Raw genomic sequence first — 25,842 nt, forward strand, 5'->3', positions numbered from 1 at the left:
GGGGAAATCACCTGTTCACATGGTGCCAGGTTGATTAAGATGTTTTTTTTCCTTGAACTAAATTTTGTATATATTTTATATGGTTTGTCTGATTTAAATAATTGATTTATAAGTGACAAAAAAGCAAAAACAGATGAAACCTGACTCCTCCTGACATTCTGTCTGAAATCATAAAGATCTTTATCAAAAATAAACCATCCAAACTGTTTTCAACCAGTCCTGCAGAGTGAGGAGATTAGAAAAAGCACGTGACTGTAACCTAAATGTCCTGATTTGTCTGCATTTTAAGAGGAAAAACCTTGAGCCTGATCACTGCTCTAAATTAAATGAATGCAACATTTAGATCCAGTTTTTATCTCATAAATCCAGTCTTCCAGTATAGAAACAGTGGATACAATTCCCCCTAACAGCGCATAAAGCGGTACTCACTGTTGGTAAGGTCTGGTGGGTTGTAGGAGTTCGTCAGAAAGAGGTTGTTTGGCTTCGCCACCCTAAGGTACACCACCTCGGCTGTGTTCTTCAAAGCTCCCACCGCATCCTCGTGCATCACGTCCTCCAGACACACATTGTTCACCTGGTAGAAGCAGTGAATGATTTTTCTATTGGTGTCTTAGCTTGGTATAAATCCAGCTTGTTGATCTTGAATGCTGATTGTTAAACACAGTTGAAGAGGGACAAGCACCACAGTCCTAAAGTATAATAACAATTTGTATTTAAAGATAACTTATCAACTTATTCCAAAGTAGTTAATTAAAGAAAACTCCTTAAAACAAAATCTGTGACTGGATTCACCTTACATACTCTTAAACACATTCATTTATGCCTCTCCCCAGTTTTAATTTAAATAAATTTTCAACCAATCAGTTTATCTCTAAGTGGAAAAAGACAATAATATTTAACTTTTATGTCTTAATTAGTAGGAAAAAAATATTGATGCTTACTTTTATGGAAAATGGAAATTGGAGGCTGTAACCTACTAAGATCTGAGCATAAAACATTCCTGGCCAAAGTAAGTGCCAGAGAATATGAGGTTTTAAAATTGACCCTTTTATAGCTATTTTAGATGATGCCACAGGCAACCGTAGAAGGATAAGTGGTTATAGACAATGGATGGATGGATTTATAATTAATGCCATTTCATACTGTTTTATGCTGTTTTAATTTTCATGCAGGCGGTTACTCCAACTAGATATTCTGTTCACATAATGGATTTAAGACAGGAAGACGGTCTACAACCTCTATTTTCCTTTGTAGGCACCATTTCTGGGGAAACAGGGCTGCTTCCTCCCTCTGCTTTTTCCATGGCAGAAACTAGAACCAACAAGGGAACCGGGGAGGACATCTCCAGAAAACTGCATTTACGGGGGTGGGGTTGGGGTTGGGGTTGGACCCTGAGCTAAAGGTGTAGTGAGAGAGCTCTAATCATTTACCCCTTAAAGCAGGGGTGGGCAATTCCAGCTCCTGGGGGCCACTATCCTGCAAATTTTAGATGTGTCCTTGGTCCAAAACACCTGAATCAAGTAAATAGATGATTAAGAGGACCGAGGTAACTGACAGCATACTGAGGTGGTAATTCAGCCATTTGATTCAGGTGTGTTTGACCAAAGACACATCTAAAAGCTGCAGGTTACCGGCCCTCGGGAACACAAAACCCTTTCACAAAAGCTTACATTTACCAGCATTAGTGTAAATATTTAATTGAAGGAAGGGGTACTTCTGCCTTTTATGTTTTTCCCCAAAACTCGCATCAGAATTTTTTTTGTGATATTTTAACCACTTGAATATATTTTTAGCCTTTCTGTCCTGAGATACAGATTAAAGCAATTTACCTAAAATATAGATTGTTCATGTAATATGTGTTTTAACAGGTACTTAATCTGTAGCACTCAACCTGAGGGCTTTAATTATAAAATATCACTGTTTTATTAGACATGTATAGCAAAACATCTTTTAAATCCTAATTATTTAAAGAACATAAAGATTTTTATCCATGTAAATTATCTGATTTGACACCTCGTCCAGTGAAAACACACAGAAAATGGCAAAGGTAGATAAACATTTCTGAGAAACAAAATCCACCCATGGTTGGGATTACCTAAATAAATAACATCTTTTATGACTAACAACTTAATAACACAAGCTGACAGTTTAAAGGTTATTAAAATAATCTGATGTGTTTGAGCCAGTCTTGGTCTCGGCCATATTCTGGAAAGGCATTAGCTTCAGTCTCAGACATTAAGCATGCTACCAAACATTTATCTGCTGCAGACAGAATATTGTAACTTTATTTCAAACAACCCTGAACTATTCCTTTGAGGTGAATATACCTAATATACCATAACTTTAAAAACTTAAGAGTCAGACAGTGCAGTAAAACATTTTTTTTTTTGAGAGAACTGCAATACATATGTCAAACAAAGAATCTTAAAAGTTGTTGATATTAAAGTGTGTGCATTTTTTTCATTTGTAAATGTTTTCCTAATTTTCTTATCCCATCCACCTGTTATAACATCCTCTCTGTGCAGCAGTAACTCAGTCACTATGATTTAATCTGAGTGAGGCTGTAACCTATCAAATTTGGTATCTGTGCACTTTTTTCAGTTTCTTACAATCCAGACTTTGTCTAAATAGTACATTGGCACGATTTCTTCAAAAATCTTCCTGTTGATCTTTTTTTTTTTAACAATCAACTATCTTCCAGGGTCAGAACTTCCATTTTGTATAATATTATTTCAGACCTTCAGCATCCTGCTGCAGCCAACAGGATCTGAACCTTCCAATTACAGATAAACGCTGGGAAGCTGTTCTTGGCCAGCTGCATACTTTATTAATGTGTGCTCAACATGAACTTATTCAGTTTAAGTTAACTTGTGGAAAGCATAGAGGTTGATCTGGAACATGGCTTGTATTGGTCCTGTCTGACATTGGCTAATTATTGGAATTCTGTTTTTCAAACTATATCTGATGTCTTGCAAAATCAAATTAAACCAGATCCTCTCTCTGCTTTTGTTGGAGTGGCATCGGACTTAAATTTGCCAAACTCAAGGCTTAAAGTAATTAAAGTTTTACTTTTATTGGCCAGAGTAGCTGTGGAAGGATTCTGCGTTCCTTCCACATGTGCAATAGGTTAGAAATATCATGGCCTGTTTAGACTTGGAAAAAATCTGATTTACAATAGTGGTTTAGAAAACTCTTTTTTTTTAAGTTTTGGTGTCCTTTCATAAATTTCCTTGAAAGATTGACCTCCACCGCTTTATGAATTTATTTTTTTTCCTATCCTCACAGCTTCTTTTTCTGTTTGTTGATTTTTGTGCTTTTTACATTTTTATTTCCAGTTTTTTTCTTTTTGCTTTAGATATATTTTACATATAAGGATCAAATTGGCCTAGTTTATTTTATTTGGAACCCGCTTATTTTTTGTTACTCATAGGTAAATAATAAAAAATAAACACAACAACAGAAAAAAATTTAAACTTGGTTCTTTAAAGTACATTTTAAAGAAAAAATAGCCCAAATCAAGGACCCTGTTGTAGTGGCTGTGTGTGAGTTCCAGTGTTGCCCAGCAGATGGCAGTAATGCTACTTAAGAAACATTGTCTTTGCACTCCACATAAATATTTACAGCATTCAACCCTATACACATATTAAGATGGTAATGGAAGTATTGCCTGGCAGTAGAAATCACAGCTGTAATTATCTTGGCTTGGGATACATCGCTGCTTTACCAGCACACAATATGTGACTGTGCAAATGTGTTAATATGCATCCAATTTGTTGAGAAGATGTGGGTCTCATACAGTCTTTGATTTGCACTGTGTATGTGTGTGATTAGGGGGGCTTTGCTTTGGCACTTCATAATGTTTGAATGACTGACCGCTAAGATCTTGTCACCGATCTGCAGGCGGCCATCTTTATGAGCCGCCCCTCCTTCGATGATCTTGGTGACGTAGATGCTGTTATCTCCTGGTATGTGCTGGTTTCCCACCCCTCCAGCAATGCTGAAACCTAATCCTGAGAAAAGGAGAGATACGAGGGGAGCAGAGAATGTGGGTTAACACAGAGCAGATTTGTAAAATCCTGAGGGCAGAGCTTAGCTGGGAACACAGCATCAGAGAGCCCACACAAAAGGGCTGAAGGTTTACACGCTGTAGTCACGGTACATACCTTTAGGCCCTTTGATTAGTTTGATTTCAGTGACTTTTTCTGCTGCTGGTTTTCTGCGGAGAACGTAGAGGCGGACAATAGCACCTGCCTCCTTCAGGGCCTCCACAGCTTGGCTGTGTGTCACCTCCCTCACATCCACATCATTCACAAAAAGGATGCAGTCGTTCACACTAAAAATTTGAAGCAAATATAAACTATGAGTGGGAAACGTGAAAAGACAGAATGAGCTGTTATGGAAAAAACGATCAGAACTAACACTCCACCAGCAAAGATCTCCATCTTTAGTACATTTTTTATTGGATAATTAATGGTGACACAAACTGACAGACTTAAAAATAATTTTAAAGTTTGTTTTAGAACACATTTGATTATTGGAAATGTATAAATTGATCAAACTTCTTGATGGAAAAATGCTTCTTCAAAGACCATAAAGACCTTATCTTAAATAAACCTCTTAATAATAAGAATGAGAATTGATCTACAGCATTAAGAGCCAAAGATCTGAATGACGGTTTGTGGAAGAATCTCTAAAGGTTATACTCAAATTTAGTCATTATCTATAGTTAAAAGTTCCCCAGAAGTATTAACAACTCCAAACTAAAATAATAACTAGAAAAATATTTATCATTATTCTGTTTTTAACAAAAGTTAATACCTGTGTACCAACCTGCAGGACAAAATACTCCTAAATAGGCCTACTCTAAAGTAAAGGGGAGGATCCGTGGTTCTGTGGCATTATGAACTCTTTAAACAATGTGGTATTTTACAGAAAAATCAAGCATGTTTTACCCCTTAAGTAAAATCTTTTATCATTGGAGGTGAAACACGATAAGCCAAAAAAAATAAGATAAAAAAAATAATTTGATGATGAGTGAATTTGAAGAGTATTGCTAATCTCCAATAAGTGTCGATGGAGGTGGGAGTTTTAACCATGGAAAAGCTTTGCTATCTAAGAAATGTAACCAATCTGCTGTCATAGTCTGATTATACTTTTACTAGGAGCTGGAGCCTTGGAAGCAGTAACACTAAATTAATCCAACAGTTCTCCAACCTGCTGGAAATAATGTCTTTAAATATTTCCAGTTAATCCGGGGCCCAGGAGACCATTTTCACAACTACTGTGATATGACGCCAGAGGTAAATGAAGTGCCCTAATCTGTCCTAAAACACATATATGCATTAAATTTCTAACTGTAAACTTTATCAATATTGCTTCAAATATAACAGTAAATATACCAATATATAATAAAATTAACTTTAAACAAATTAAATGTTCATTTAAATAGTTAAACATACATTTTAAATGATTAATTAAGTATAATTATAAAAAAAATGTTTTTTTTAGATTGATATTGTTACTTCCCTCTTTATTTGTGCATTAATATAGAGTAAAACAATTATATGTATTTTAAGGACTTTGCAGTCCGTAGCACTGTTAACTTTTGAAGTCATGGACTGAAAAGTTGGGGAACCCCTGCAGTAGAGTATGGTGGAAGATCAGTGATGCTGTGGGCATTTCTTCACTTTCAAAGGCCGTGGAAACCATGTGCATGACATCATAGACTGCTTGTTAAAAAAAAAAAAAATCATATTTTAAATAACAATCTCATGGAATCTACTAGATAAACTAATGGTTTATTATCAAGACTTCCTCATGATAACAATCCAAAACACCATTTAAAGAATTTTTAAATATCTGAATATTCAAAAAAAAAAAAAAAAAACTTAAAATGTTTCTGAAAGCCCCTCAGGTTTTCTATCAACATTAACTCAGATATTATAGGAGTTTTGACAACAGAAAAACATCATGAAAATGAGCCAATCCCTGCTGATGCTGTCTGGTTGTTTTATTGTTCTTCCCTAGATAGTTTGTTAACAGGACAGCTTTTTGTTCTGATTTTCCTTATACTCACACAACGACATTTGATGTATTGTATTTTGTGCTTTAAATGCAATAATCTCAGAGGAAAAGTTTCTTTTACACAAACCAAAAGCAACTTCTCTAATATTACCATAAAGGCATAGTCGTGCAGACTCTTTCTGCTTCAAACAGTCATTTCAGACAGACAGTTTTAGGTCAGTTGAAAATAGGAAGATGCCTCAAAGCTGCACAATCAGTGAAACTGTGTATAAGTACATTTATTCAATCTGAGGGGTGAGCTGTTTATTTACCAGTCTTCGTGAGAAAAACAAAGCTTTTATTGTCTTTTGCAGGGAAATAAAGCTTTTATTTAATAGGATCATAACGAACTCCTTCAGCATTCAATGCCTTGAACTTTAATTTTTAATTAGATGGGAAAGCTCTAATTTGCCACAACTCATTTGGTTAAAGCACAATTTTTGCAGAAAAAATTGCTTTTACTGAGCTTGTGGTTTGAGAAGAAACAATTTAGACTTATTTCCTTTTCTAACAGGAAACTCTGATCATTAAAAATGCAAACGATTACCACATTCTAACAGAAAGAAACAAAGCAGTTTAAGGTCCCTCTTGAATGTTATGAGCAGAGTGTACATTTGAAACCCAAGTTTTTTCTGCATTCTAGTTCCGGAACATTTAATGCATGCTGTTTTGCTTTGTGGGTCCTGTAAGGTTAGAGAGAAAATCCTACCTGAGCCGTCCGTCCTGAGCGGCGGCACCTCCTGGTATGATTTTGGTGATGAAGATACTGGGGTCGTCCCCTACGTGAGGATTGTCTGTACCCCCTGCTATGCTGAAGCCCAGGCCGGAATTGCCCTGCAGGGGCAAATATAAAGTTTCTAACATCTGATTTTGTAAACTTGTGAGAAATTATTAGTGTTGCGCCGATGCCATTTTTTGGCCCCGATACAGATACCCAATACCTGGCTGTGCAGTATTGGCCGATACCGATACCATACTGATCCCATCTGTTTGAAATCTATGTGTGTGTGTGTATATGAAGAACTGCATACTATTTGGATATAAAATAATTTCCATCCCACCATGGCTTTGCCAAGCTGCTCCCTACCTTTGTGAAGCAGACTAATACAAAGTGAATCCAGTAGAACTTTTTATTGCCTATCTGGAATCACTGACAATAGTTAATTAAACTTTTGGCTCTCAAAATGGTATTGGTTCCCCATTAGTTGGTACTTGCCGATACAATACCACCATTTTAGTGCAGTATCGGGGCCCTGCACAATACTGGTATCGGTGCAACACTAGAAATTATAAAGCAAAAATATGAGGAAGAAGATATGATATGACATCCACAGACTCACTCTTTCCAAAGTGATTTCCTCATACTCAATTTCTCCTTCGGTCCCATTTACCTGTCATAGAAAGAAATTTTTTTATCAAGAGGAAAATCTGATTTTATACATTATATTTCTATAACACAGAAATCACTCATACAGGTCATTTGACTTGCATCATCATTGTTCAAATATAAATCAGTGTTTGTGACTGACTAAAGCAGCACTTTTCAGTTAGCCTGATCTCACCTCAGAATTAAAAAAGAAAAAAAAACACAGCTTTTTTGCTGTAATAAAAAAAAAACCCAAAGAAGAGAGAAAATTTCATAATTATTTTTTTTAGGTTAAAAAAAACATTTTTTTTTTTGTATCCTTGATAAACCTTACAGAATCATGCACAATCCCTGTCAGGTAATATTTTATACTCTCTACATTTGTCTATCCATAAAACCTTATTAGAAATGTTAAAAGGTGGGTAAATCGACATTAAAAACAGAAAATTTGTGCAGGGATCTTAGATGTCTATCAGTAAAACCAACGTTGCTCAAGGTGAAACAGTCCACACAGCAACTTTGTTCGATTAAGGAAAGAAGCTGTGCTGTACATGTAATACTGCCATTACAGATAAAGCAAATTGGAATTAATTTTAAGAAAGGCATGGCTGAAAAAAATGGAATAAAATGAGAGAGCTTTAAACTTTATCCTTACATATGGAGAGCCATCAAGTGTGTCAGTGTTCACCACCACTGGAGGAGTGTTTCCCTGGAGGCAGAGCGGAGAAAAAAAAGCATTAATGACACAGAGTAATGGCAAAAGCTCCAGTATGAGGCTAAAAGCTGCAGTAACACGCTTCTCACTCTGCAAAAAAGACAAAAAGCACCACTCCACAACTACTTGTTGTTATCCCATCCATGAAAGACACAAAAATCAGCGCCGGCCACGAATCTTTGTTCAGGTTCAGTTTCTTGGTGTTTGCTTTGTGCTGCAGCACCTACTGGCCTAATTAGATTACATATACTGCTGTTGTAAATGGCAGTTTTATGAATACCAAGGACAAAGATGTCCACCCCCTCTCCAGCAGATCTTTTTAAAAACCACTGAGTTAAACTGTAATATGCAGCAGCAGTGACAGAACAATGGCAGTGTTCCAGCATGCTCCAAGGATGAAGAGGACATACAGAGTTGGAAAAAGACGGTGTCAAGACAGTTAGCCCAATTATCCTCAGAGAGAACAATGGCCGCCCTGATGGCAATCATTTGTTTCGAATTCTGGCCTGGGCCACAATGTAACAGTCAATATCATTAGTGCAAAATTAATGGACAAATCAGATATCAGGTTCAAATGAGGTATTCGTCAAAAACTAAGTGTTGCGACAAAAAGCAGTGAGCTAGTGAGAAGAGAGGTTTGGGGTATTGTTCTGTTTCAGGGTTGCAGTGCAGGTTTTTCATCAATATAAGTACTTTGCTTCTTTAGCAAAGATGCAACAAAAATGTGAGTGAGGATAACTAGTAGGAAGTTGTAGGAAAATGATATAGGATTTTCATAATTTGTGGAGTATTGTCTTCATTGGCCCTTTTTGCCCAGTTACAGTTTTCTTCTGGGGAAATCTGTCACAGCTTTGCACATCAATAAACTTTGCCCATCCTTCTTAGCAAAATGTCAACAACTAAGCCAAATTGGATAGAGGATGTGTGTAGAGAATATTTTAAGGCCTTTGTAAAATATTTTCAAATTGATTTTCCTCTGGACATCAGCTGGGTAATTATAACAAAAATGTGTTTTCATGAGAACCATTTTTGAGTAAATTCCCTGCCTGAAGGTTGAAAACCCTTAATAACCTGATCTCCAGTCTCAATGCTTTAGCCGCCACTGGTGGGTTGTCTGCCCTGAAATAAGGTTCACCCATTGTCCCCATCTGCTTTGACCGGCTTCAGGGTTTTACAATAGTAGGTTTCTGTTCCCACAATGTTTCATTTTTGTGGTGTTTCATCTATGGCTTGTTGAAAAAATACAAATGAATATTCTTTCGGCTTTTTCTTTGTTCAAAAACAGCTTTCCTCTTCTTGCTGTCATTTATGTGTTTGCTCTGTTTCTTGATATTCATCCTGATCTTTGTTCACTAATGTTCTCTAATTCTCTGATGCCTAAATAACCAAATGTTAACAGAAAAAATTAAGAAATTAAAAATTAATTAATTAATTAATATTTCTATATTTTATTCATTAGCTACAGTAGCAGCCATTCAAGATGTCCCCACTTTTCTTGATGGGCCTTTAGCTGGTCCCCTACAATTCCTTTTTAAGCATCAATCTTTTTGTTAAAATATTCTTTCTGTCAGGATTTGTGGACATTAAGATCTAAAGAGAAGCATAATCTCCTGGTCAGACCCTGTAATTCAGTGAAAGGTCGGGGTCAGAATTAAAAAAATATGCACGCCCAGGATAAGGAGGGGGTTACTTCAGCCACTGGAAGTTGGAGGGGATTTTTCCTGGGAGCTGCAGGGAAGTGGGTTGCCATTCCACTGGCATTTGACTGGGAAGGGCCATTTTGAACGGCTGCTACTGTAACTTATTAGGGCATTTAGTTGGACTGCATTCATTAAGGGGCATCAAAATGACGGGCATATACAAACGTATGCCACACTTTTTTTTATCAACAAAACAGCTTAAAAATCTGGGTTTCCCCAAAACAGAGGGCAGCAATCTTTAGACTCTGTCTATAGAGTCAACAAGCTGCAAAAACAACAAAACCTTTTGAAAAAACCCAGCCCGCTATGTTTGTTAATATCCCTTGTAAAAGAATTGATTGAGTTATCGTTAAAAAAAAGGACAACACTTTACAGCAGGGCTCCCCTTATAAATGACTGATAGATCGTTTATAGATATGCTGTTACTTATTCTATAAAAAATGTATAACTGCTCAATTATATAATTCCTCTAGCATTGGGTGTGAGCACAGTAAGCATTTCAAAAAATAATTTTGAGTGCAAAATAAACTCTTATGAATGAGCTATAACATTTATAGAGATTAATTAATAACAAATCTACCAACTATTTATGAGCAATCTATAAGGTGAGCCTTATTTGTGAAATTCCAGGAATTTACCACAACTTAATTCATATTTTTAGGTTTCAGAATAGAAAAAGAAAACCTAACCTTCAAAGAAATATAGTTATATAGATTACTTTTATTACTCAAGCTATAGTTTCTTTCTGACATAATGACTAAAGGAAATAAAGATTTACCAGTGTCATTCTCTAGAGGAAATTCTTTATAGATGTTGCAGAAAAATAAGTATGCTGCTAAAATGCGCCTCTTTAATCAGATTATATTTTAAAATGTTGTTCTGTTATGCCCAAAAGCTCCAGTCAATGCTGGTTCCTGTGCTGTCACCTACAATTATACTGGGTCATAAAATGACAGGTTCATCAAGATCATCAGTGGAAAATCACTGATCTTTGCTCATCCAGAAGTCTTTTCATTAAGGTGGAACATAATAGTAACACAAAATGCAAGGTCACATAAAAAAACGCACGCCTGCATTACAATAAGCACTTCTCATCACTGCTCTCATCAGATACATTATGGTTCATTCATGTTTCTGTCCAGGATGCATCCTATCATCAAGGTATTCTTAAAAGATGGAAACATGCTGTGAGGCTTTTGTTCATTGGAAAGCACATTCTGTGCTTTACCACACTGATTAACATGGAGAAGACAGTGTATCTAAAGTGCTTACAGCAGCAGAGAGCAGTATGAAACCAGCCCGCTGACCTTCACAGACCTGACAGCTGCGACACACACAAACAACAAAACAGCCACACTTAATTCATTTCCCAGCTTTAAGATAAACTGCCTGCCAGCAAAAATCCTTCAGCTATGCACAGGCAGACTGTATATCTGTTATACGTTTTAATTAAAATATTTTTATTGCTGACTTTGTACAAAGAGTGTCAAATACCTATGCTGTTTAATTATTTAGGAGGAATGAGAAATGTTAGAATAAAGTCACAGCAACAGGAAATAAATAAATGGATAAGCTCAATATGTTTGACAATGGTAAATGAGCAAAAAGTGTGTTTTTGAACATAAGACTATATTTTCTCTACTGGCAGCATCTATTAAGCTGAGCCATACAGGTAACTAATGACAAAGGACAAACTAAGAGATTACAAAATTAGGATTGGGGATGCTACATTAAGGTTTCTGACATCAAAACATTTTCCAACATCAAGGTGAAAGATTATTTAAAGTTTCACTGAAAAGAAAAAACCAATAAAATTGTTTGCACTTTGTAAATAGAAACCCATGTCCTGTATTTATGGAACCATTATCTATCCTGCACTTGCTGCTATGGCACTTCTGGTTTGACCTAAACTGCATTCCATTGCCTTGTACCTGTACCTGTGTAATGTCAAGAAAGTTAAAATTAATCAAATCTAATCTAATCTAATCTAATCTAATCTAATCTAATCTAATCTAATCTAATCTAATCTAATCTAATCTAATCTAATCTAATCCCACTGTACCACTAATAAATCTTTATTCTATTGTAGGTTTATGGAGAAAGTTCTGTTTTGTTGCGCCCTTCTCCTGACTAGTAGCTTTTAACAAGAAAATAAATTTGATCCTTTGAATTTCCTCTTTACCTAAATAATGCAAATCTGGTATGGGTAAAATCCTTCTCATACTGTAAAACCTTTTTTCAGTAAAGCAGGAATCAACTTGGGACTGAATGCTAAAACCAAATAAAAAGGTGAATTTGAAAAAGTTTGAATTAAAAGGAGAACACACCCATAAAAAGACAGGTTATTACAATATTCCCATCTAACATATTTGTATTTTTTTTTTAAACAGAATTGCATAAAACCATTAATCTGTAAGAGTTACATGCACTTTTCACATTTAATTTTCTTAAAACAAGAACATATTACCTGAGCGTACCACTTAGATCGTAGTGTATTAAATAAGTAGTATATCAAACTATTACTTAGATATGTATGTTAATTTTTCTTGATATCTGACCCTCACACTGAAACAAAGAAAGCTGAGAGTGGCCTTATTATGACTTAATGCACCTAAAAAATGTTCTTAATCAACAAATATCTTGCCAAAAACTTTAAAAAGTAAATTGAACATCATTGATTAAAATATGCAGCAGGCTCCCTGGCTATTTTTAAAAACTCAGCATTAGACAGAGAGTTTGATGCCACGAGGTTTTGAGGAAGAAATGTGCTTCAGATATTCAAATTGATGTGAAAAAAGAAAAACTAATTTGCATCAAAAATACACCACTTTCAAATCTAATGTAACTAGATCCTGCTAGGCTGATCTCTGTGATTCTCAACTATGCCTTTAAATTTGAGAGAGAAATGCAAATAGTTTGACTCCAGATCTCTGTTTTTATTTTATGCTGCTCCAAAATTGTAGCAATGGCAAGAGAAAAGATGCAAAGATACTTCAGTTTTATAATGTGTAAACATAAACAACTTCTGAAATCTAAGGGCATCTTAATTTACCAATTCGAATTTCCAACATCAAATTTTTAAAACCTGCCATTAAAAGCTGTTTGTTTTAGATTGAAGTCCAGGTATTGGTGTAATATAAATCTGAAGATTTCTGGTTAAGTAAATAAGACCCGTATCATGGGTTCTGATGAACCAAAGGCTGAAGGCAGTTTTAAACCTACATGACAACCAATGTGCTAGAATTGTGTTTTTGTGTTTAAAAACTTAAAATCATACAATATCTTTAAGCATAAAAAATACTTGTCAATGTTTGTCCCATGTTTAGGATAATATTTTACAAGAAATTTACAAACATTACCTCATTCTATAGCTGCACAAATCAGAACTTTTTAATGTCTGTGGTTTGTATACCTTAAACCTACAGGTTTCATGTTTAGCAGATTATGATTTTCCCTATAGCAAAATATTTATTTCAGAAGAGGGTGGATCAATTTTTGTTGTGTTAGAAATTAGTCAGTGTAAAACTGGGATTTTCTAACATTTTGATGCACAAAAATAAAAAAAATATTTAAAATATTTGTCTCATCTTAATGTATATTAGCATTTAGCAAAGTCAGCATTAGTAAATGTAAACAGTCTGTTTTATCTAGACATAAGGATACACATATTTCCAAATCTAGAAAAGGGTAGAAGTTTAAAGAAATGTAAGAATAGCTTTGTTGTGTTCTGACCAGCCTTCCTGTTATCTATAGGAAACTGCGCGCTCTCTTGTATACTCTCCAAATGAAACACAGTTGTTTCATAACATACCAGAAAATACAGTTTACTTCACTTTTCAGTTTTTTTAAAACTTATTTCTATACAGCTCACTTACCTAACTTATTTAACGTAACAGATCTAACTTTGAGTCTGTCAGTAACTGTGTCTACGCCAAACAACGTTGTGGTGAACACAGACTGCTTAGATTTTGTTTATTTACTAATTGGGAAAATATCTTTTTTTTAGTTTCAGGGCCAGTCAAGCTGCAGAATTCAGCCCAGACAGATGTTTCTCTTAGGCTCTACCTTGGCCCCACTGCAGTTTACCTTTCTCAAACATCATCCAAAATAGTCAGTTATCCTGAGCTATTTTTATATGCTGCTATAGGTATGGAGTGCTGAATGACATAGGCACCACTTTTCCTTATTCTGCTTCATTCTAGTCCTGTAGTTAGTTCCACTCATCACTTTATGTGCTCTCTGCTTATTCCTGCCATCGTAGCTTCATCTGGTCAATTCCTTTGAGAGTAGGACTCCATCCGAAATCGAAATATCAGTTGTGCTGCTGCCATCACCATCTCTGTTTATAATATTTGGAGCTCTGTCTGTTTTTTTTTCGTGTAGTCCTATTTCTTTTACTGTGACAAACCCTTCATGCTCTCTTTCATCCTCTGATATAGGAATTGGCCTGGAGCTTCACTGCCTGGCTGTGTCTTGTGGAGCTAGTTAACAGTTATCTTTGGTGCATCTGCTTCTTTCTGTATGTCTTTTTCTGTCTCCGTGAACTCCATTTGCCCTCAGCCAATGGTTGCTCACCCTGAGCCTGGTTCAACTGGAGGTTTCTTCCTGGAGTTTTTCCTTTCCACTGTCACTACATGCATGCACGGTGTGAGAGATTGCTGTAGAGTCAAAGACTAAATGCAATCTAAAATCTTTGCCACCAGCTTATTCAGGATGAGCATTTCTTGCAAGTCAAAGACTTGATACAATCAACTGTTTTCTTCACAGAAACGTGAAGTGAGATATTATATTTGTTGTGAATCAGTGCTATATAAATAAGCTGAATAAAATTGAATTAATATCTGAAAAAATAAAGTTATGTATTTCATGCTGTATTCATTACATTAATGCAGCAGAGGAGGTCAGAGTGCGCTTACATTTACCCTAACAATTACCAAACACCATCAACTAATTACAAAAATAATTTTCCTCTGAGATTTTCTTCTACCAATACATAGCGAAGAAATCTCCAACACAATAAAAGGTAATTAAAACTTGGTGAACTTGTTGTATCTAATATATACAAAAAAAACTCTCCCCATGCTTGCATCAAATAGCTTTATGTGTTTTATTGCTCTCTGCTCGATTGTAATGGCGTCTCTGTAAAGCTTCATTGTGTAGCCTGGATCCACTGCAGAACACTACGTCAAACACATCTTTATCTGGAGGAAAAGATAATAAGTATAGCCGGCAGAAACTAAGCCTACAGTGCCGACAATTTCCCTGCAGGGAATTTGACAGTGTCCTCTATCCCACTCTGTCAAGTCTTTTAGCATCAGGGCTGTGGGGATTTACAGGGCTTGGCTGCTCTTGCCCACCTATATTTTAGCGCAGCCTATTCAGCCAAGCTCTCCTCTGGCATGTCTCTACAAGCAGCATTACTATTCATCTTTCACACCAAGACTACAGAACTGTATGTGCGGCAAACTTATTTCTACAGTTCAAACCTTTAAACTAAACACACACTAAAAAGCTGGTGATAACACAACCTGTAAAACAATAGATTCTATAAATGTCACATGTATAAACTGGTTATTTACTATATATATATATATATATATATATATATATATATATATATATATATATATATATATATATATATATGTTATTTTCTATATATTAATAGGATAAAATAGAATTTTGTTTGGATGTTCAGATGAAGGAATTTTCTAATAATGGCTGTCTAAATCTTTGCCTTAACTTTACTCTTGGTTTCTGTTTTAGCAAATAAGGGAAACATGGAACCACAATCTGCTTGAGTAGTTTTAGAAATTACCGTATAAAAGGTTTTCATGGTTAAGATGACAGTTTTCAGTCCACTTGCAATAACGTTGAGATAAACTGTATTTGTTCAGGCACAGCACTGCTTGACTTGATCTCTGCACCTATCATCCTCAGACAGCTGTGCAAATCTAACAACTGAATTTTAATATTTGCTAAGCAATACGTGCTAAGTATTCAAACCCCTAAACCAATTGTTTCTATAAAGGAACTTGCAAAAAATCTAGTGATTTCTTCTGTAGTGTCAGAGACTTTTGAAGAAATTTGTGAAAGCATGCAGCTTGTTGCACCTTCCCACTGCAAACCACTCAATGCTGTCACGGTCCAGTCCCTGTGCGCTGTCTCTCTAAGCTGCAATTAGGCCAGATCTTTTTCTCTTAGTTTTTACACAATAAAACAATTTTTTTGTTAAAAGGTTTTGGTCATCTGGCTGCCTATTTTACCACCTTGCAACATATCAAGCCACTGAATCATCATTTTATTTGCCTTAAGTAAATTACTACACTAAACCAAAAATAACTGTTTGACTCCAACAGTCTCAGTCACTTATTCTACTAATCCAAAATGCCATCAGCTAGTGCATAAATATAAACAAAGACATGTCTTGATAAAAACTAAGAAAGTTTTGGATGCTGCAAAACTTAGGGCATTACAGCAACAAATAGCCTAAACTAGGCCGCATGAAAACATTGCCAGCAGAAGCAAATTTGTATCTGTGTGCTGAGTCAGATTTATGTTTGAAAAAGTCTGATTGTCCTAGAGAGACCTAGTTGCTGAATCACTGTAGTGAAAACTTGATAATGTGGTGTCAGAACTGGTCAGGACAGCCCCATTTTGGAGTCTTGCCCTTGTCTCAGACTCAAAATACCTTTTTTTTTTTTCTAAAAACCTGTTAAGGCCACAGCACATTCTCTTATTCTGGAACTTAGTATGAAAGCCTTGACAGCATTTAAATGCAATTGTTTAACAATTTGAAATTTACCAATTTTGTTACCATAGTTCCTATGAGGTGAATCAAAGATTTGAATGTTTTATTTTGATTATACAATTCACATTGAGCTGGATTTTTTCCCCCTGTATTACTCTTGTTGTTGTTGTTTTTTTTGCTTTCTTTTTAGAATTTGCTCATTTAACTTTTTGTTAAATACTTTTTAGATGTATTATACAACCGGCCTGGGGTCGAGGAAAAAGTTAGCGTCACAAAGTTAGCTTGGTGCTCTGTTTTAGCTGCCTGGTAATCTGCCACAGACAGATCTTTTTTTAACATTTGCAGATACCGCTATTTTTATTTATATAGTAGTTGTGGAGCATAGCATTCCTCATTAAATTCTCTATCATTGGTTTGGTCATCACTCAGTGTGGGGTTTGATGATCTTAACTTCATGATTGTTATTAAATATAATGTGTTTTAATGTATATATAAAGTATATAAAAATAAAATAATTAGATAATGGAATATTGACTGTGATCCCTACATTCAAGGAATAACGGCATTAACGAAAGTGTCATATTAGCCAAAAAAAATAAACAAACTAAAATGTCTTAAAAGTTGCCTACCATCTTATGACGTCGATACTTCCTGGCTTTCCGTACATTATTGAGGAATCTGCTGCCCATCTTCTTGGCGTGCCACACAGACATGAACATCACGCCGTAGTTTCAGGAAAAAACAAACTGCAGGTAATCCACATTAAACTCTGCTGGGCTCCACATATGACCAACAGAGGAGAACTAAAGAAAAACCTTTAAGCTTTGGAACCTCCTTCAAAGTACAGCAAAAAAAAAAAAAAAGAATACAAACCATTAGGTTCTGGTTGGGCCATAATGAAGACGCCATAGAACACCCTGCCCACTTCACATAGAAAATATCTGTCTCAATAAACACATCCCCTTTGAGCCTAAACCTAATCTAAATAAAAGATTATACCAAACTTAAACTGCCTCAAGACACAGGAAGCTGCTTTAAACCATTTCAGATCCACTATCACAGAGCACAGCCCAATTAGTGCTTTCTTCTTCCTGAGTGTGCACTTGAGACTTTAGATGAGAATGCTGAACTCCATCCACCAGCTTCTGAGATGTAAAAACTGCTTCTAGCTCATATAGCTCTTAGTTATCTCAGAACGGCTAATCCGCCACCAGAAAACAAAAACATGTCCAAAGAAATGGATCTCTTGCTCCTCCGGTCCCCTTGATGACAGTAGCTCTCTGCTGCTGGTCTGTGCTCAGAAAGAATGCAGTTCATTTTTATGGCTGCTACTGTTCTGTACCCCTCCCATCCTCACTGCCGAGGGAGAGAGCGGGGAAGTTTGATGCCGATTAATTAGCTGTCTCTCTGTGTAATGTCTGCACTGGTGATGTGAGAGGGGGAGGATTTATTCTTTGTCTGAACCTCAAAGGACAGGCAGCTCAAACTGGCCGGACTCCTCCACAGAATTGTGAACTGAAAGAAGACTGGACTTTAAGCTTCACTTCTGCTGTCAGAAATATTGTTAAGGTTGTAACATTGGTGTGGAGAGATAAAATAGAGAAGTTATATAAAAATTTACCTTTTTCTGTTCCATTTATGGTCTGAATTCAAGAGCTCTCCATTATTTAGCCATGTACTATTACATCTAAAGTTTAGGTAGTTGTTACTATACGTCTTATGTAACGCCACAGAGAAGGAAAGCTCAGGTGTCTGCACATAACTCCAATTACTGACCATGCAGTGTGTTCTACCACAAACCCAGTACTCACAACTACTTCTTGTACAATTAACTAAACAATTTTCCTGATACAATAATGTGAAATTAGGACTGCGGAAAACATCTTGAGATCAATCCTAATTTTCTTTACTGTGCTTCTAGTTTTTATAGCTGCTTTTATAGGGTTTGGTCGCTCCGTCCCCCACTGGCTTCCTGCCCCCGTCCGCAGGGGTTCCCGGACCAGCCCCAGAGCTGACGGCTCGGTTCTGCTGCACTGTAGTTGACCAAAACCCCGGACGATTTTGAAATTCTCCCGGACATTTTTTTTAGGTATGAAAAGCAGGACATGTACGGGAAAAAGAGGACGTCTGGTCACCCTACCATAACAACAATGTCGATGTTTCAGTGAGTGAGTGCTTGTATGATGCTTCTTTGCTCAACAGCTTTGCTCTTTGCAATCCAACCAATCAGCGCACAGATCATCTAAATATTCATGAGCATACCATAAAAGGAAGAAAACCTGTCGTTTCATAGGGCTTATAACCAGGGTAGCATTAAGGCTCATAGAACAGCAAATATGCCATTTTCAGGCAAAACCAATGTTACACACTGGAGACCTTAGCCACAAGCACCAAATAGCCTATACAATCATTCTATGACCCCTTTAAATGAAAATGCAAAAATGATACAAACTTTTTAATAAATAATCTCAGCCTAAGTAATCCTTAATAATCTAATTTCAGTAAGATAAAATCCAGAGAGAAGGTAAATTTCTTCCCCTAATACAAAAAGTAGGAAATGGTATGACACCATTTAAATACTAAGTGAGGTTTGATCTAGAGGTGTGTATTCAGTTTTTTCTAGTCACTTGTTTAATAAAAAACAGAAGAAATATATAAACCTGATACAATTTCCTGTGAGAATATTGCTAAAAAGTTCTGCTATACAAATCTTAATTAGAATAACTGCTCAAACGTCTCATGATAACCACAGGTTTTAGATGATGATTGCTCACTTTATACCAACAGCTTACACTCTGCTAGCACTGTGTAAATTAACCAAAACATAACTGTGCACTGCTGGTCAGAAAACAAGACGGGGAGTCTTAACATCATGGCTTCTATTATTGCAAACCAGATTTGCATTGCTTTGGTTTGGTTTGTGAGCATAATGTACTAATTTCTGTCAAGTCCGTTAGCAAAAATAAAAAAACAACATATATGCATATTGTACTGACATTGTACTGTGAAAGATTTGTACAAAAATCTGTATTGGTATAACCTTAACAATAACCCTCCTAAACTTAAACAATGACGCAGTGTCTTCAAAACAGACAGTATTTATTAAATATGGGTCATACCATGCTGGATTTATATTTCTGATTCAGAAACTGCTCATCACCTTTAGATATCAGTAACAAGAGCAAATAAATTGTGCAAATGAAAAAAAAATATACAAGAAATTTTAAGAATTACTAAAGAGCCTGTCTCTTAGGACTTCAGAGCATTCCCGTAAATGTACAGCTTCCCTTTAAAACGTTGGGAAATTTGGTACATTAACTGTCAGCTTTTTGGGGGTTTTATGTTTTGTTTTTTTAAAGGTCCACTACAGTTATGTAATGCACATACAGAGGGCTTGCAGAGCAAAGACATTTATGTAAGGACATGCTGAAGGACAAGTCTGTCAGCTGTTGGGCTCACAGTAAGATAAACTGTTTACTTTTACTCTATAACATCTCACTTCTCTGCTGCTCTGAATGAGAAAATATCACCCGCCTGTTCTAATTTAGCACGAACACTGTTCTCTTTATTTCTCTATGTGTGCATATTTTTTCCTCCTCCTCTTTCCCCTCTGCTTCCCAAGAGACCTTAGCTGCCGTTGCTCAGTAATTAAACTGAAGCTGCAGGGACGTATTTAAACATTTATTAAAGAAAGTCAGCAGGTTGGAGAAGATGAAGGTAAAATCCATATACTGACCAGAGAGAACCACGCAAGAAATTAGGAAGGATATCTATAGAGAGCAAACAATAGGAAAACATGATTAAAATGCAGCGGTATTGTTAGACTCAAGCTGATGGAATTGTGTTAGACAAATCCTAGATCTTTATTGTAAACCAGGTTTCCAAACCTAAATTCTAAAGGAAAAAATAAAGATGGTACTTTTATTACAATGTCAAAGGAAAATAATTGCATAACTGAGTCCTTGTGCATTAAAGTCCTTGTGAAAATTATTTTTACGTTTCTATCAACAGAAATACATGACAAAATTAAAATTGCAATTTCAATATTCAGCACATTTGTAGAAATGTTTTACGATCTCATGGTGTAATTTCCTTCCACAACACTAGCTGGCAGTATGTCCTTTGAAATTCAGCCACATACATATGACTATAAAACAAAATGAAATATTCTTCCAAATTTTATAGGTTTGTAGTTTGATCTAGTTTTGAATTCTGGTTTTAATTTTATTTAAATTTTTATTGATTTTTGATATTTTTAGCTAGTTTAGTTTATGTTCAAGCTTTATTTAGCATATTATATAATCCTTACTAATACATTCTCACTCCCAACTTGTCAACAATCTGGGTGCATGACAGGTTCTAGCAGGAACTTCTAAAAAATGTCCATGAACTGTAAAATAAAAACATGTCACTAACCCATCCTTTACCCTAAACCCCTAAACCTAAACAAACAGTTGTATACACATACACTCCTAAAGCTACCTAACTAACTGTTCACAACCTGTCTTTTACACTGCACAGGGGAAGTTCACCAAGCGTCTGTGTTTGACAAATAGGGAGTGAGAATAGTTTGTTACATAGAAGAAGAAGAAAGAAAGAATTACCACTGTACAGCAAAAAAAATCAGTTAGTTGTAGTTTTTTTGTCATGATCTTGAAGCTGATGACTGGCTTGATTGTTCATTCCATTCACCTGTCTAGCTCCACCCAGTTTCTTATCACCGTCAATCTGTGTTACCTGCTCCAGTCTCTATTTAACCTCCCTGCTCCCAGTGAACAGAGCCAGATTAATCCAGACTTTGGTGAGAGTTCTCTAGCGTACCTGATTGTGTTTTGATTGCCTGATCATGACCCCTTCGGACCTCTGAGCCTGCCTGTTCCTGTTCTGATCTGTTTGCCTGAACTGTCTTCGGATTCCTGGATTTCCCTTTGGTACCTCTTCCAATCTCTGTTCTTCTGTCCCAGACTCCTGAACTTCTTCAAAGCCGGCTTTGTCTTCGGCTTCTGGATTGTTCTGCCTTCCTTCATCTGCTTGGATCTGATCCCCTGCCTGTTCTGCAGTCTTCAAGGCTTTATCATCTGGGACTCTCTGGGCAGAATTCACCGCGTGGTGTCCTCTAGGCACGGACTTACCTTTAACATCAGAGGTTCATGCCTTAGACCTCCTTGCAGTCACTGCATATGAACTAAATGCCTTTTTTGAGAAATCTGTCCGTCTGCCTTGAATACTGGGTCCTCTTATTAAGCTTCAGTTAGTTTTTAGGTTTTTTTGCAAGGTTTAATTTTAAGTGATGTTTGTAAAGCCCCTAAAATTTGATGCATTCAGCAAGTGAGAAATAATTGGTTGTGTTTACGAGGCAATGACCACAAGTCTTTTTTATCAGATGTGAAAATGATTATCAGACAAGCTGAATGATACAAATAACTTTGCATAATTTCTGAAGGTACACATGAATTTTTCCTTATATAGACTATAAACATAGAGGCCTCCAGTGGCATGGTAGGAAACTAAAATTGCAGTTGGAACAGCAATAACAGAAAACAGTAGGAGGTCTCACAGCAGAAATATTCCACCAAGAAACAGCCCATCCCATGTTCTATTACTGTTTCTTCTCTTCCAACCAAGCCATTGATGAGAAAATATAATCATGCATTGCACTAAACCATCTTGCCAAAATGTTGGTTAGGGACATTTGCACATCACAGGGAGTTTCTGCACTAGCTGAATAAGGAATGTGTGCAGTCGATAGTGCAATTAGAGAAATTAATACTTATAAGGCTGAAGCCATTATTTATTAGGGGACTTTCTGCATCACTTTCCAGTGGTAAAACACCACTAAGTAATGTTTCAATGTTAATAAAATATTCTAATCATTTTTGTGATTATACGTCGACTTACAATCAACTGAATGACACCTCTGTCATAGCCCGAAGGGGTCTGTACTGCTTTTACCAGCACTAAGCAACTTTGAGGGGTTTGCATAAACTCTGCCACACAAAACAACTACAAATCTGCTGATTGCTTTAAGGCATACATCACTTCCCCCTTTTCCCATTTGTTAAAGATGGAGGTCCATGCAACTAAGGATGTGTTTGAATGTTGATGCTTTGCAAAGAGAGCTCTTGAAAGCATTCTGGGATATATCTGTCCAGTGACCATGGATGCACACTACTTTTTAATGTGTATCGTGGGATATTTTATTCAAATACTTATTCATCCACTAGGCATTTGGAAACTCATATAAAATGGTGTAACCCCTATAAAGATAGGTTAGGATCGAAGTTCGGACACAGCCATTGTTTTGAAATTGTCATGTATCATGCCTGGCCAGACAGCTGTCTGGGTGCTCATCCCCCTAAACCTCTGATCCTAGAATCACCCCTGACTTTGGACCACAATTTGGTAGCTTAACATTGGTACAATTCAAGAGATTTAATTCTTAACTTAAAACATGAAAGTTTGCTCTAGTTGGGTATGAAACCAATATATGACATGGCAACATATACTTTAGGCGGGTTTGGTTTGAATAAAAAAATTCTTGGTTTGAATAAAAAAATTCTGAATAGAGATGTGAAAGTATGGTGGCGAATGTGCTGTGCTGTGGGTCTGTTTATTTTTCATAGGACCTGAGAACCTTTTTAGAGCATATGGAATATTGAATTCGTTCAAATATCAAGATCTTGTAAACGAAAAATATAAAATCTATGAACATAGGTCATCGATGTGTCTTTTAGAAGAGAAAAATCCCAACACATAAAACCAAATATGCTCGGAAAAGGTTCACCAGATACAAAATTAACCTACTCTAAACAAAACAAAAAAACTGTGAGGTGGGCTGAAGAGGAGCTTAAGAGAGGATTCAGGACTCTAGATGATTTGAAGAGATTGCACTGTCTCTTGTTTTACACATCTTTCCAGGGTTGCCAATAAATATGTCAGAGTCTAGATATTTATAGCTTCTACTTTCTTTCTACATTGCCAGAACACTGCTGTCTTTGAAAGCTCCTTGTCCTGTTGCTTAGTATCCGTATCCAGATCAGCTTATGCACCATGATTAGATTAAAGAGTTCTTGCTTTATCTTCTTCCTGGCTGCTTGTCGGCTTCTGTAATTTGCCTGGATATGGTCTTTCGTCTTCATCTCCAGATTTCTGACATATGAAAATTAAATGAAACTTCTATTTTTGGTTTTCTGATAGTGGTGGTAGCATCCTAAAACTAATCAGGTTCTGTTAAACCACTATGCTTTGTCTTGGCTATGTCTTTATTATGTATTTATACTTTTTTCCAGCTAATCTTCAGTTTTATTGCTCATCTTTATTTACCCCTAGTGAGTTTGACGCTATTTAGCTATTGATTGTGAATGCTCTGTTCTTGCTGTTTTCATTTTCTATGCATCAGCTGTGTGATAGGATTTTTCAATATTGAAACCCAGGCAGTTTGTTCAAAACAGACTTTGTAGATTAAGCTGAATTACTCAGCAACAAGAGAAAGATTTATCTCTAGCTCTTCACCTGCAAACCTTACAGTTTTGATATAATCCAAAGGCCCTAACAGAATTATCATACCATTATCAAGAAGCAATTACTGTTTTTGGAAAATGCAAAAGAAGAATTTTCTTTAAAACATAAAAACCTGAAATAAAAGATCTGTTTTAACCAGATGTTTTTTGCATTTACTGCAATAATCTCTCTACAGCACAGCCTGGTTCTTAAAATGCTTCTTATATTCAGCTATTGCTGCCTTACAAAAAAAAAAAAAAAATTCTGTTTTTTTACAAGAAATGATAAGACTCACTGTGTGAGCAAGTAATTGCATCACATTCAGTTTTCAAATAACTGATGTCATATAAAGCTAAAGCACCTCTTTGCTAAACCATGCACATAACCCAAAGACATCTCCTTCTCTTGCCAAACCAATGCGGTGTTTCCATAGACATTCTTACCCATAAATCAATGGGGTCCTGGACTCCAACTGGCAAACCTAACACCATTAAAGCAATAAAGAGACAGACTGACGACACCGCCAACACATCAATGATATCCAGACGGGCACTATGCCTCCAGCAAAGGCACACTCAGACAGACTCAATGGCATTACTGCAATGTATCTCGCACGTTTTACCTGATCAGTGAAGAAAATGATTAAAGTTCTGCATGATGAAAGTTTTCTGTGATGGAGGGGATGTGTAGGTTTTTTTTCAGATTGAGGAAGTTTTGCTGAAGAAAGGAGACCATCCTGTCTCTATTTTATCACCATACAGTATTAGATTGGTATTTTCATGTTCAGAATAAACTAAAGAATTATGAAGGGTATGAAATATAAAACTTAGCAATATAATCAAACAAACTAGCTGTATGGCATGTTCAATAAGCTTGCACTTTAACAGAGAATCCTACCTACATGTTTTGAGCAAAATATAAGTGGAGGCAGAACCATTTCTGATTTGTAAAGTTTACTATTAAGCAAAGAACTGTAAAGCTGATATGTCTAAGAGGGTTTAAGGAATTAATCAACTCTTCTGCTTAAGTAAAATCCTAAATTTAGAGGTAATAATGTAACATTTTAGTACCATAATTTTGTGTGCAAAAAGTATGACAGAATAAGGTCACTTTTAGCTACTGAAATATTATTGACAATATTATAATTTTATTTTCTATATATATATATATATATATATATATATATATATATATATATTTACATACACAATGCTGCCAAAAGTATTTTGACACCCATTCAAATGATTGGAATGACGTGTTTCAATCACTTCCATGGCCATAGGTGTATAAAATCAATCACATAGACAAGCAGACTCTTGTTTTGTTTCACATTTGTGAAAGAATGGGTCGCTCTCAGGAGCTCAGCATAGAACTGTGATAGGATAACAGCTGTGCAACATATCCAGGCATGAAATGTCCTCACTCCTAAATATTCCAGCCAACTGCCAACTGTTTCCTCAGAAAATGGAAGCGTTTGGAAATGACAGAAACTCAGCCACAAAGTGGTAGGCCAGGTTAACTGAGGGAGTTGGGTCAGTGATGCTGAAGCTTATTATCCCAAAGGTGATAAAACATCTTTGGGATGAATTAGAATAGAGACTGAAAGCCAGACCTTCTCATCCATTAGTGTGTGACCTGTGATCTGGACTGGAAGAAGCTAAAACATGTTGGCTCTATTTAAATAAATGGTGGACATTGGTTTCTAACCAACCCTTTACATTGGCAGCAATCCACAATGTTGTGGTAA

At 36.1% G+C, this 25,842-nt stretch overlaps 1 protein-coding gene across 2 annotated transcripts in view; it reads right to left on the reverse strand.

Annotated features, from left to right (window-relative positions):
• The window catches only part of LOC107093504 (disks large homolog 4-like), a 67,962-nt gene that overhangs the window by 16,965 nt on the left and 25,155 nt on the right, over nucleotides 1-25,842 (reverse strand). For both annotated transcript variants that reach the window (XM_015388607.1, XM_015388605.1), the window contains 6 exons: nucleotides 8,085-8,138; nucleotides 7,404-7,454; nucleotides 6,773-6,897; nucleotides 4,164-4,333; nucleotides 3,874-4,010; nucleotides 430-574 (listed from right to left, as the gene is read on the reverse strand). In XM_015388607.1, the coding sequence (XP_015244093.1) occupies nucleotides 430-574; nucleotides 3,874-4,010; nucleotides 4,164-4,333; nucleotides 6,773-6,897; nucleotides 7,404-7,454; nucleotides 8,085-8,138 (682 nt within the window). The remainder of the gene's footprint in view (nucleotides 1-429; nucleotides 575-3,873; nucleotides 4,011-4,163; nucleotides 4,334-6,772; nucleotides 6,898-7,403; nucleotides 7,455-8,084; nucleotides 8,139-25,842) is intronic.

The sequence above is a fragment of the Cyprinodon variegatus genome, unplaced genomic scaffold (assembly GCF_000732505.1).
Source record: "Cyprinodon variegatus isolate N-32 unplaced genomic scaffold, C_variegatus-1.0 Scaffold429, whole genome shotgun sequence".
NCBI classification, from domain to species: Eukaryota; Metazoa; Chordata; class Actinopteri; order Cyprinodontiformes; family Cyprinodontidae; genus Cyprinodon; species Cyprinodon variegatus.